This window comes from Pongo pygmaeus, chromosome 23, assembly GCF_028885625.2.
Source record: "Pongo pygmaeus isolate AG05252 chromosome 23, NHGRI_mPonPyg2-v2.0_pri, whole genome shotgun sequence".
Classification (NCBI taxonomy): Eukaryota; Metazoa; Chordata; class Mammalia; order Primates; family Hominidae; genus Pongo; species Pongo pygmaeus.
In genome coordinates, this window is record NC_085931.1 from 50,890,036 (window position 1) to 50,904,193 (window position 14,158).

The 14,158-nt window shown below is 47.5% G+C and overlaps 1 protein-coding gene across 3 annotated transcripts in view; it reads left to right on the forward strand.

Moving 5' to 3' along the window:
- Positions 1 to 14,158, forward strand: part of GRAP2 (GRB2 related adaptor protein 2) — a 72,608-nt gene that overhangs the window by 48,112 nt on the left and 10,338 nt on the right. For 2 of the 3 annotated variants that reach the window (XM_054470097.2, XM_054470096.2), the window contains exons 3-4: positions 7,191 to 7,282; positions 11,456 to 11,575. In XM_054470097.2, the coding sequence (XP_054326072.1) occupies positions 7,191 to 7,282; positions 11,456 to 11,575 (212 nt within the window). Of the gene's footprint in view, positions 1 to 7,190; positions 7,283 to 11,455; positions 11,576 to 14,158 lie in introns of those variants that run through there. The other variant, XM_054470098.2, reaches the window with a different exon arrangement.

The following is a 14,158-nucleotide window of genomic DNA, read 5'->3' on the forward strand; positions in this document are numbered from 1 at the left end:
CTGGGCGTGCTTCACTTCCTCACTTCCCACTCATTCCACAACTCTCTGGAATCTGCCTTTTACCCTCCCCCCAACATTCTCTTGAAGTTCACCAGTAATTTCCTTAACGTGTAGTATAATGACCCTATGGAAATGTCTGTGGGATTGACACTGCTAACTGGCCCTCTCCTGGAAGCCCCTTTCTCCCTGGCTTTGGCAGCACCACCCTCTCCGGGTTCTTCTCCTCCCTTCCTGAGCACTCCTACAGGTCTCATTTCCAAGCATTCTTTTTCCTCTCTTGATCCTGAAATATACACTTCCCTGAAGGTGCTGCCTTTGGCTTTCTGATTTTTCTTCTCACTCTGAGCCACCTTGTCCACTTCTTCGGCTGCAACTATCACCTCTGTGCCAAAGACCCTCAAGTCTATGGCTCGTGTTCTAGCTCTGGCCTTGTTCTTGAACTCCAGACTCAGACTTCCAATTGTCTGCTGGATGTCCCCACATGAACTCCAGCCCCTAACTCAGGATGCCCAGAATCACTCAAACCCCCACGCCCATCTCACCCCCATTTCCACCCAAACCACTCTTCTTTCCATGTTCTAAGTATTATCCTAGGTCAGTCACAAGCTAGAAGCCCCAGTTATCATCAGTGCCTCCTTTACCAAATCCTGGTGACCAGTAACCAACATCTCCTGAGCTCCTGTTCAGGGCCAGGATCTAGCTAAGTGGTTTGCAGGCATGATTTCATCATCTCAGCAAACCTATGAGGTAGGCATTCATTTCCCCTCCATTTCACAGATAAGAAACTGAGGCTAGGGATTAAATCACATGTCCACAGTCACCCAGCTAGCATGTGACCAATCCAGGACCTGGACAGAACTCTGTCTGACTCCTAAGCACTAAACTCTGCTCTGAATGTATTTTTTTCCTCATATCTCTCAAGCAAGTCTCTTCTTCACCAGAAAGGAGTGTGAGGCAGTAAAAAGGAGCATAGACTTTGAGTCAGATGGATCTGAGTTTGAATCCCAGCTTACTAACCGTGGAGCCTGGGGCCCAGTCATCTGCCCCCTTTGAGCTTTAGTGTCTTCCTCAGCAAGTGGAGGTAGTATCCATCTTGCCGGGTTGTGGAGAGGATTCGAGGTGATGACCCTGGCCCAACGTAGACGCCCAGTAAATGGTGGCCCGCATTATCGGGATCATCCATCCCCGCTGCTTCTGACTGCTCAGCTCGTTGCCACAGCTCCTTGACTGACCTCATTACCTCTTGTCTTTTTCCTCCTTCAATCACTCTACATACTAGGCCCAGAGGGATCTTTCCAGACAAATCAGATCATATCATTTCCTTGCTCAAAAGCACTCAGGGGTTTCCAATTACCAATTGATTGAGATTGAAAACATCTGGCCCCAAACCACTGTCCAATGGCATTATGCACATGTACACATGTGTGCACACACACACACAGAGACATCTTTGTGGATGTAATGCCCCCAGGTTGCACTGCAATGTATACACTGCCCTTTCTCAGCCTCTCCCCTATATACTCTGAGTGCCCCTCTCCCACACACACATATTTGACCTCCTCTACCATGGAAACCTCGCTTGTCCTCTCCACTCCCTACCATCCCAGGGAAACAAATCACTCCCTCTTCAGCTCCTCCCCAACATTTCACATAAACTTCACTCATTTCCAGGCACTTATGACTTTGCCTCACATGGCAGCTATTTGTAGGCAGGCCATGACCCTGTGGTCTCATGCACCCTCTATTTCTACCTCTCATTGCTGCCTTTGCCCCATGGGATCCTAATTGCTCATTTATGTGTTGTCTACTCCACTAGCCAAAGCTGTGCAAGGGCAGGGGCTGTGTCTGCCTCAATGTCTAGAATAGCTGTGCCTAGAACTCCCTGATACTTGATGAATGAATGAACTTTCAATTCCTCTCTATTCCCTGAGAGCAATGTCATCATGCACTTGTGCACACAATGCCAGGTTCGTCTTTGTGTCTTCACAGCATCTAACACAAGTCATGGCCCAAAATAGATGCCCAGTACATATTTCTTGAATCGCTAAATTGCATTTCTTCCTGTGCATTTAGAATTCCATCGGAAAGCCAACCCCCTCCCTCTTTTCAAATTCTGTCCATTGCAGGTAAAGAGCAAAATGGGGAGGGCTTGTTGACTGAGCCCCACAGAATGTCTACAGAATGGTGATTGGTTCCCATGCCTGGGGCTCCCCACATGTGATTGCAATGTCTGCCCCCCACCTTCCTCAATGGGTAACACACCCAGGATCCTCACAAATAACTTTCAAAGCCAGCTCCTGACTACCCCAGCAGTTCGCTTCTGGGATTCTCTGACTTGTTTGGCCTTTTGTGCTAAAGACTAAACAGAGGTTTTCATTAGGAAGGTACAAAAAAGTCTGAGCAGCCACCCACCCTCAACAGACCATGAGTTTCCTGGGGCAGAGGCCTCAGCTTATTTATCTCCATATTTCATGCACCTAAGTGCAATCAGCAGGTGCTCACTAGATGATGATCTACGCGACATGTAGATCAAGATGGTGGACAGGAAAACACCGCCAAATGACTTGATCCTGCTTCTCCTACGACGGAAATATTTGAAAACTCAGGAATCAGATTTTTTTCCTATTCATGCCACAAACCACCATACCTGCAGCTACACACAGCACCAGCCTCACATTTGAATTTGCCATTAAATTTGCCAGTAGCTTTGAAAAATCTCTCTTGACCCAGTCCATTTCTGTCTCCTGTAATGCATCTAATGCGACCTCATTTCTTCCTGCTAAAATAGCAGCCTAAAAGCATTAAGAGTTAATTCTACATAATTCATTTCTTCAATACTTCAGATTTCTGCTATGTTTCTAAAAGCTACAATTTCATCCAATTTAAAAATTCTTCCAGCCGTAACTTGGCCCTTCTCTTCCCACGTCTAACTTATTCTCAGGCCATGTAACCCAGAAAATCATCTCTTAGGGAACATTATAAGAATTAAGAAACAGTCAAGTTAAGAGTAAAACTTCAAGTGTTCAGGCTGAACGCCTTGCTCAGGTTTACACGATGGGTACATGAGATAGGGGGAACCGAACAGATGGAGAGATGAGAAGAACAGGAAGTGCGGGGCCCTGGGCCCACAACAGCAGGAGGAAACCATCTCCCCTCCCCTCAAATACTTTTCTTTGCAGAAAATGAGAATTTTTTTTTTTTAAAAAACCTCGCCTTCTATACATAGTAAAAAGCCTGCAAATTCACCTCTCTAGAAACACAATGTTAGGCAGACCAAGCACCAGGTGGCGGAGAGAAATGGCTGGCATTGTGGGATAATCTTTCAGTTTCTAGAGGAGGTCTGAGGCATGATAACTAAAATTACAGAGCTGCTTTCAGGTCAGAAAACGAAGTACAAAGTGTGGTTCTTTTTTTTTTTTTTTTTTTAAGACAGAGTCTCGCTCTGTTGCCCAGGCTGGGGTGCAATGGCGCAATCTCAGCTCAGCTCACTGCAACCTCCACCTCCTGGGTTCAAGCAATTCTCGTAGCTCAGCCTCCCAAGTAGCTGAGATTACAGGCATGCACCACCATGCCTGGCTAATTTTTTTCTTTTTGGTAGAGATCAGGTTTTGCCATGTTGGCCAGGCTGGTCTCAAACTCCTGACCTCAGGTGATCCACCCGCCTCAGCCTCCCAAAGTGCCGGGATTACAGGCATGAGCCATGGCACCCGGCCTCAACGTGTGGTTCTTAAGGTGACAAGGTAGTTTCCAAATGGCCTTTTTTACCCCTTTCTGTGTAACACTTGCTACCCTGGCCAAACACTGCATTCCCATGTGACGGGAGAAAGGAATTCCAATGCCATGAATTCAGGAGTGATGGATGGAGTGCAGTGCTCTTGTGTTTTTACGTGGCTACGAGGCACTGCTGCTGGGTTTCCTAGTTCTTTTGACCTAGATTTTCTGCTTCCTCCCTTGCCCCCTCAGCACACACGTACCCACATGTCCTTAGTGACACCAGCAGTCACATTTGATGTTAGAAACTATAAAGTTTTCTGTTCTCAGCAATCTCAAACTCAAATATGGGACACACTTTTATTTCTTCAGAATAAATGACTAAATTCAAAACATACACACATAATGCTTTAAAGAACGTATAAACCCTTCCATGTCCTATTCAGAGCTGGAGGCCTCCCTCATAAGAATACCACATTTGATGGAATTGTATTTTTTTGAAAAAAGTCTACACTTTCTGAAGGACTTTCAGGTACCAGGGCTCATTTGATCCTCACATCAGCTCTGTGAGGTGCTAGGTGGCTATTATTATCTCCATTTTTCAAATGGCTGATTGACTTGGCCAATATCACATATCTAGTGATGGAGCCAAGCTAGAAACCAGGTCTCGTTCCCAACTCACAACACTGTCCCCTTCCTTCTACCTTGGAGTGATGTTAGAAATAGGTCATCATCTCCGCTCAAGCACTTAGTTCTTTCCATTATCTTCCCATCTTCTTTTCTGGGAGAAAGAAGCCCAAGGGCCCCGTGACTTCAACTCCACCCACTTTCTGATGACTCTGAAACCCCAAGCCCCAACCTCAGCCTCTCTCCTGGGTCCAGACTGACATATCCAGCTGCTCCCTGAGCTTTTCTTCTTAGTTGAAGAATTCAACTCACAATCACCCGCATGCAATCTGAAGCCCATGAGCCCTTTCTCAGCCCTGCCTCCTCTCATGTATCTTCTATTTCTGTAAAGCCATCACCACCTACTCAGTCTCCCAAGCCAGAAATCCAGCGGCATCCCGGAGTCCTCTTCTCCCTTAGCTTCCAAGATTGGTCAAGAAGTCCTGCCTGTTTGCTTCCTGAATTTCTCTAAAATATATCCTCACCTCTTCTTAGCCTAGGCCCTATCATCTCTTGCCTGGAGGCCTGTGCTCATCTTCCTACAGTTTTTCTGCCGACTTTAGCCTTGCAATCTATCTTCACATTCTGATCTCTGATACAGAGCTCTGTCGCTCTCTCGCTCTCTCTTAATTAGAGACAGAGTCTCTCTTTCTTAATTAGAGAAGAGTCTCTCTCTGTTGTCCAGGCTGTAGTACAGCCACTCCTGGGCTCACACCCTCCTCCCGCTTCAGCCTCCTGAGTAGCTGGGACTACAGGTGTACTTCCATCAGGCCTTGCTAAGTTTTATTTTTATTTTTGTAGAGACAAGGTCTCGCTTTGTTGCCCAGGCTGGTCTCAAACTCCTGGGCTCAAGTGATCGTCCGCTTGGGCCTCCCAGAGTGCTGGGATTACAGGCATGAGCCATCGCACCCAGCCAGAGCTCTTTCTGAACTCTAATTCTCACTGTTACTTCCCTGCTCAAAATCCTTTAAGGGCTCCCCCTACATTTCAAGATATTCACAGTCTACATTCCAGCCACCTGGAGGCATTTCATTCCCAGAACACACCACACCTCCTCAGAGCTGAAGGAGGAAGTCCCTTGCCATCTGACTTGGCCTTAGTAACTCCTTTTGTTGCCAAGGCAAGTGGTCTCTTCTCTACATATGGATGCCTTTTCTACCTATTTCTGCTTTCTTCTTTATCATTACAATTCTATCAGTTAAGATATTTTCAGGAGCAAGAAACATAAACTAAAAATGGCTTAAACAATAACAAAGACTTGTAATTTCTCAAAGTCCAGAAGTAGGAAGGCTCCTGGGTATCATCTAATTCAGTGGTTCAGTGACATTATCAGAGTTCTTTCCATCTTTTGCTCTGCTATCCTTATTTAGAATTATTGTTCTAGTCTCTATCATAGACTTAAAAAAATTTTTTTTTGAGAGAATCTTGCTCTGTTGCCCAGGCTGGAGTGCAGTGGCAAGATCACGGTTCACTGCAACCTCGCCTCCTGGGTTCAAGCAATTCTCCTGCCTCAGCCTCCCGAGTAGCTGGGATTGCAGGCACGTGCCACCAGGCCCGGCTACTTTTTGTATTTTTAGTAGAGACGGCATTTCACCATGATGGACAGGCTGGTCTCAAACTCCTGGCCTCAAGTGATCTATGTGCCTCGGCCTCTCAAAGTGCTGGGATTACAGGCATGAGCCACCACACCTGGCCTCAGACTTTCAAAACATTCTCAGTGGCGGTGCCAAATATTTGTCTTTTAATGGTGAATCTCATTTTTTGAGAAATCAGAAGCCACGTGCAGTCAAGTCTGGTGAGTAATATGAGTAACTGAGGTAGACAATAACATTTGGGGTCACAGTCAGAGGCAGGCCACAGAGTAACAAGACAGAACTTTTGGTTTTGCTTGGGATCTGGCTCTAAAAGCAAGTTCAGAAAAGGCATCCCAAGTATCTTGGGTTCCAGCCAAATATCTGTGAAATACACAGCATGTGAACACAAAGAGTTACTGTTTCCAAAGCTGGCCCCACTGGGATGTTTAAGTTTTAATCTGCCTGTTTAAAAAACAACAACAAATTAAATTTTTGAAAAGTTTCCTGGGCCTGGTGGCTCACGCCTGTAATCCCAGCACTTTGGGAGGCCAAGGCAGGTGGATCACTAGGTCAAAGGATCAAGACAATCCCGGCCAATACGGTAAAACCCCGTCTCTCCTAAAAATACGAAAAATTAGCCAGGTGTGGTGGCGCATGCCTGTAATCCCAGCTACTCAGGAGGCTGGGGCAGGGGGATTGCTTGAACCCGGGAGGTGGAGGTTGCAGTGAGCCGAGATCCCGCCACTGCACTCCAGCCTGGCGACAGAGCAAGACTCCGTCTCAAAAAAACAAAAAACAACAACAAAAAAAAGAGAAAAGTTTCTGGTTACCTGGAAGAGAAAAAAAATACACCATGGAGTAACCATTCTTCCTTCCCACCATCTGCTGAGATGAGGAACTTAAGGTGCTACCTGGGACAAATGAATTTCCAAAATAGAAAAAGGGATTCAGAGAAGTCCCTGAGTGCTGAGTTTGGGAGCCCAAGCCACAGTGGGGTGACATGAGTGGACGGCACAAGTGGACAGAAATAACTTGGGGTCAGGAGAAGCTGACTCCAAAGGTAAACCCACGGCTCCTCCACAGGCCTGGGGTAAATCCTAGAACAGCTGTTGAGTTCTTTCAACTTATTAACATATTTTCCTCTAAGTCCAAAAGGGCCTTCTTTGCCTTGCGGCCCCTTTCTCTTGTTTTTTGGTGTCCTCCCTCCAATATCTTTGTCTTTCCTTTTCTTCCCTGTAGATTTTAAGTAACCAAGAGGAGTGGTTTAAGGCGGAGCTTGGGAGCCAGGAAGGATATGTGCCCAAGAATTTCATAGACATCCAGTTTCCCGAGTAAGTATCTGCAGCCTGCTGAGATGGGCCTACCCACACACACTCCTCTTACGTTTCCAGCAATCACTAGAGTTATCCATGGGAACCCAAGACATTGTCAAAAATGGCTGCCTCTGGAGCTCCCTCCGGAGAGCCTCCAGAGCATGCAGCTGAAGGCCAGGGCAGGAGGAAGCCTTTGCATTTCATTTCATTCCCTTTTGATGTTTACACCATGTGCATGTATTGTGATTTTAAGTTGTTCTTAACTTTTTTTTTTTTTTTTTGGGAGTCGGGGTCTCACTCTGTCACCCAGGCTGGAGTGCGGTGACTCCATCACCACTCACTGCAGCCTAAAACTCCTGGGCTCAAGCCATCCTCTCACCTCAGCCTCCCAAGTAGCTGGGATTACAGGCACATGCCACCACACCGGGCTAGTTTTTGTATTTTTAGTAGAGACAGGGTTTTACCATGTTGGCCAGGCTGGTCCCAAACTCCTGACCTCAGGTGATCTGCCGCCTCAGCCTCCCAAAGTGCTGGGATTACAGGCGTGAGCCACCATGCCTAGCCTATTTTAAGTTTTGGGGTTTTTTTGGTTTTTTTATTTATTTGTTTATTTGTTTTGAGACGGAGTCTTGCTCTGTTGCCCAGGCTGGAGTGCAGTGGCATGATCTCGGCTCATTGCAATTCTCCTGCCTCAGCCTCCCTAGTAGCTAGGATTACAGGTGCATGCCACCACACCCAGCTAACTTTTGTATTTTTAGTAGAGATGGGGTTTCGCCATGATGGACAGGCTGGTCTCAGACTCTTGACCTCAGGTGATCCACCCGCCTCGGCCTCCCAAAGTGCTGTGATTACAGGTGTGAGCCACCGCACCTGACCTATTTTAAGTTTTTATAAAATGAGTTTGTAAACTCAAATTATCTATAGTGATTTCAATCACAGCGTTCCCCAGAATTCCAAAGGGGACGCTATTGGCCACCCTACTTCGAGAGCTGCTCTCCTAAGCGCTTCTCTGTGACCTCCTAATCCTAACCATCCTCACCAGGCTCTCACCCTTCACTCGGTGGGTGGACAGACACTCCCTGCCTTCAGTAAAGCATGCTCACCCCAATGAGAGAAGTCAGCGCGGGGAAGGGGAAATTCTCTTCCTAAAGAGGAAATGAAAAATTGAGATTGGGCTTCGTTTGTCTCAAGAATTGACCACAAGGGTTAGATAGAAATCTAATCTTGCCTCAGAACCAGGGTCTAGCTCAAAGAGCAAAAGTTTGTTAGAAAACCACAGTAGTATTGGTGACTCCAGCAAGGTGCAAGAGCACCAGTCATGGTAAACCTGAACTGACCACCAAACCAAGAGAATGACCACTGACCTTGACGGAACCCTTGATGCTGCCCAGGAATCTGCTAGGTGACCTCTGCATACCCCACCTGCTCCTCAAACCTTCAGCCCTTCCCTGCATCACTCTTAGCCCGTGACCTTGATTCCAGGTTCTCTGGAACAGTGAAAGCCACCAGAAGTGAAGCTCCCAGATCCCCCTCCCCCACCACATCCACCTGCCTCCTGCAAGTGTGCTCAAACAGTCGGCCTTTCCTGCAGCTGGCTGGAAGGAACTGTCACTGCTTCTAGCAGAAATTCTCCTCTCTCTCTCCCACATCAGCCTCCTTTCCCTCTCTGCTGGATCATTCCTGTCAGCAAACACACACGCTGCAATTTCTTCCAACTTACCAAAACACAAACAAACAAAACCAAACCCAGAGGCCAGGTGGGTTTTGTGGTGGCTGATACCTGTAATCCCAGTCTTTTGAGAGGCTGAGGGAGGAGGATCACTTGTGGCTAGGAGTTTGAGACCAGCCGGGGCAACATAACGAGACCCATCTCTACAAAAAATTTTTTTAAATTAGCTGGACGTGGTGGCGTGCACCTATAGTCCCAGCTGCTTGGGAGGCTGAGGCAGGAGGATCACTTGAGCCTGGGAGTTCAAGGCTGTGGTGGGCTGTGATTACATCACTGCACTCCAGCCTGGGCAGCAGAGAGAGACTCTGTTTCAAAGGAAAAAAAAAATTTAAAGAAAGAAAGAAAGAAAGAAAACTCTTAATCCCAAATCCCCTTCCACTTGCCACTCCATCTCTTCAAAAGGAGTGTGTGTATTTGCTACTTCCAACTCCTCATCTCCTGACCCTTCCCGCCAGGCTCCCCATGGGCTGTAGCTCCCAGGGGTCATCTCAGCATGACCTGCCCTGGGGATCCCCCTCCCACTGGAACACCTTTTTCATTTTGGCTTCAGGACGTCCTTCCTCCGGTTGTCCTCCCACTGCCCTGGCTTCTTGTCCTCAGTCTCTTGTGTTGGTTCCACCCACTCCCCAGTCCCCTGTAGGTTTAGAGTGTCTCCTTTTCAGTGAGGTCTTTCTCATCACCATACCTTACATTAATCTCCCACCCCCAGCGCCCCATCTCTCCTCTCAGTTTTCATGTTCTCCACAGCACTTACCATCATCTGGCACACTGCAGATCTTAATTATTTTGTTCTTTTCTGTGTGTCCCCCTCGACTAGAACATAAGCTCCCTGAGAGCAGGGGTGCATGTCTGTTCTGCCCACTACTGTGTCCCCAGTGCCCAGGATGGGGCCCAGCACAGTACTAGATGTTCAGTAAAGCTGTTGAATGAATGAATGACTGAATGAATGAATGAATGAATGAATATGAATGAATATGTATTATTGAGACCGTGACCACTCATGTCTAATATGCAATGTGTGGTGATTTTTACAAATCTTGAAAGAAGCCCCCTATCAGATTGCAGTCAGAGGACAAATGTGTATTTCCTAAATCCCCTTCACTTCTAAAATGTTTCCTTTGCAATATGGCTGCTGTGGTGCATACTCCATTCCTTTTCCCATCCCCATTACATTTCCCACACACGGCAGTGGTGTGTGTGGTGGCCTCTTGTTTAGCCCTGTAGAGTTGTGTGGCAAATACTCAGGCAGAATCTCCAGCCCACCAGAAACTGCTGCTTTCAGCCCCCTCAGAGCACAGCCAACCTTCCCCCTCAGTCCCGGAGGGGGACTCAGTCTCCAATAAGTACATCCTTCCTGCTACCCATGTCTCAGGTTCCCAAATTCTAGAAAGCACAGAGAACTGCTTACAAAGGAATCCAAAGCCAAGGCCTGATGGGCTTTTATCATAAAGGAACATGCGTATGAGACTTCTGGTGACAGCAATTAGAGCAGCCACCTTGAAGCAATGTGACACAGTCCCACCTTTGGCCGCTGAGTGATTGCAGACACTCATTTTGCTTGTCTGTGGTGGAGAGAGGTCTCTGGCCTCCTGCCTTGAGGCTGCAGCCACAGCTTGCCTGGCCCTGTGTAAGTGTTTGACCTATTTCATACATGCCACGCTGTGTGCCGCTGTACCTCCAGGGGCTGCCACCCTGACCGTTCTGCTGAAAGAGCAATTTCTCCTGTTTCTTCTTTTCCACAGTAAAGATTATTTCCCAGCCTGGATTTTTGGGGCAGGCCCAGGATCTGGTTGTATAGACGCCGCTCTCTGGCGGCTGCCAGCCTTGCTCATTTCCAAGCGTGTACGCTGGACTCCCTAGGAACACTGCAGCCTCTGCCAGGCACACTGAGCAAAGCCCCCTTGCGCTCCGTGCCAGCCTAGGTAACGTGACGCCCTGGGCTGTAACTCTCCTTTAATGCCCAGGGAGGAACCTCTAGGCCACTGAGGCCTCAGTGCAGGCATGAGCACCCCAGGCCCTGCTCATCCGGCTGCACCTGGTTGGCTCCAGTGCCTCAAGCCTTCCCTTCCCTCCCCGGTGCATCCTCCGTCCCCGCAGCTCTGGTCTGTCTCTTCCGCAGCTGCCGGCAGGCGGCTGCTTCCTGCAGCGAGTCACTCCCACACTGCCCCATTTTGGTGCAGCAACACATGTCCATGATTCGTTTCCCAGGCTGGAGAGAGGCTTCTCCTGGAGAGAAGGAACAAAGAGGGTGAACCAAGGGGAATGCTCCCTCGCCTTTCCTGAAAGCTGCCTGGAGCACTGGTTTGATTTCAAACAACACTGGGCCCCTCTTTGGTCTCTCTCTGCTCCCTACTGTACAGAGTCCCCAGCCTCTTTTCCCTCTGGGTCACCTCTTCTCCACGTCTCCTTCCTGTCACTGCTGTGTCTCATCCTGATCCTCTTGTTTGATCTCGCCCCCACAGATGGTTTCACGAAGGCCTCTCTCGACACCAGGCAGAGAACTTACTCATGGGCAAGGAGGTTGGTTTCTTCATCATCCGGGCCAGCCAGAGCTCCCCAGGGGACTTCTCCATCTCTGTCAGGTACTGACCATTCCTGACACTGTCTTGGCCCTTCTCGGCCTGTTAACCTCACAGAATGCTGAAGCCATGAAGGGACCTCTGGAATATGACCCAATGGTCAGAAGCATGGTGGCCTATGGGCCAAGCATGGCAGCAGCTTCACAACCTGCTGCTCCCAGCGCCTTCCCAAAACACGCACACACTACTCTTTAGAACACTGGTGTGTGTTCGAAATTATTTCTACGCCCATCTGCCTCCCCTTCCAGCCCAGGTGCTTCTGGAAGGGCAGGATTTTCCTCTACTTCATCTTTATGGCTTCAACAGTGTCTTGCACAAAATAGAGACACTCAGTGAGTATTTGTGGAAGGAAGGAGGGGTAGGAGGAGGAGAACTCCCACTTGTCCAGATCCATCTGGGGGTTTAAATCTTAACCTTTTCTTTTATGATTGATGCATATCTGAAGAAGAGTCAGGGAAAAATAGAAATCTCAAGTCATTGCTTTAGGATATACAGGGGCGGAAAAGTTGTGGCACCTTTCTTCGCCCATCAGAGCAGTCACAGCTGACACTCCTACAAGACAGGTTAACAAGAGGAGAGTGGACACATTTATTTAATCAAAGACTTGTGTGACACAGAAGCCTTCAGAAATGAAGACCCAAGACCCAGGGAAAGCCATCTATTTTTATGCTTAGGTTCAACAAAGGATATACAGCCCTGTAGAAATGGGATTGGACAAAGGGGATTTGATATAAGGTAACAGACTGAGGTGGGAAACTGAACAAAGCCTGTCCCAAGTCTTCTTTTTTTTTTTTTTTGGAGACAGGGTCTTGATCTGTTGCCCAGGCTGGAGTGCAGTGACGCAATCATTGCTCACTACAGCCTCTGTGTCCCAGGCTCAAGCCATCTTCCCACCTCAGCCTCTCAAGTAGCTGGGGATACAGGTGCACACCACCACACCTGGCTAATATTCTTTTAACTTATTTCTTTGTAGAGGCTGGGTCTTACTGTGTTGCCTGGGCTGATCTCAAACTCCTGGCCTCGAGTAATCCTCCTGCCTTGGCCTCCCCCATAGTGACCCTTCTAGTCTCTCTGACCCACTGTGGGGAAGAGGAATTCTAATTTCTATGACTCACTCAGGGGGAGAAAGAGGAGCGGGAGACAGGAGGGCAGGAGAAGGCCAAAGGAAGACTTTGCTTCCAAGGCTGCTTCTGAAACCTTCCAATCTCCTTTGGTTCGAAGCACTCAGCATGCCAAGGGGTGTCGTTTTCTGAGCCCCAACAAATACAGGTATAGTTGTAGGCAGCTGAACAAAAAGAAAGGCTACTTCAACACAGTACAGTACAGCAAGACCGAAAACCACAGAACAGAGGGCCAGGAGTGGGGGAGGACTGTAACAGCAAAATCTCACTAAGGTGCGGCACCCCGTAGGAAGTGACTCAGTCCACGCGTAGACATTACACAGCCCCAAACTCAGAAGCCCAGTTCGGAACACACTGTGTGTGGTCAGCATGTTGGGGATCGCAAGTCACATATCAGACTTGACCACATGTGAAACTGCAAGAATATAATGCTGTTAGCAGATCAGGAGAAGTACAGTAAAACCTTACTGTCAAGTTATTGACAGGAAATACTGATCTGGTTTATTCAATATATTTTGAAAGGCATAAAGCTTTGTTTTAAGGACAGAAATCCAATCTCAAGTAATAAACTGTGGCCACTTTGCTATTTAGAAAGAATGGATATTTGAAAGGATAGGTAGGAAGGACTTAAAAATAACAGGTCAACAATTTGTATGCAAACATACCTTTAAAGTGATCTCTTTAGCATTGCCCTTGCAATCTTGCTTAAACTCTTAATTTTCCTCAATAAAAACTTTATTTTCATAGCTTGGAGAATGGTTAACTTTAGTTCAGGCCAATATTGATGTATCACAAATTCTAATTTTGTTAAGTCTTAATTAATGAAATTTCGCTCCATTAACATATATTACAAGTCAGGGTCGGGCGCGGTGGCTCATGCCTATAATCCCAGCACTTTGGGAGGCTGAGTTGGGAGGATTGCTTGAGCCAAGGAGTTGGAGACCAGCCGAGGCAACATAGCACGGCCTCATCTCTACTAAAAATAAAAAATTAACCTAGTGCAGTGGCGCATGCCTGTGGTGCCAACTACTTGGGAGGCTGAAGTGAAAGGATTGTTGGAGCCTGGGCGGTTGAGGCTGCAGTGAGCCAAGATCTATCACGCCACTGCACTCTAGCCTGGGTGACAGAGCAAGACCCTGCCTCAAGAGAAAAAAATTATTTACATATATTATATACATATATTATTAGAAAAAACAATTATACATATATTTAACGTGTGTATATATATTACAAGTCAAATCTATTTCTTAAGCCTCCCCTCTCTACCCCATCATAAACTTGACCAAGTAATTTGTTAGACTGAGGGGTATCTCTTGGGCCTTTGGTTTGCATGAAGATGACTCTGGCTTTTTCAGCTAGAAACTATGGTTTTTGTGGTTTTGTTGGTTTTTTGAGACAGACTCTCACTCTGTCGCCCAGGCTGGGGTGCAGTGGCGCGATCTCAGCTCCCTGCAACCTCCGTCTC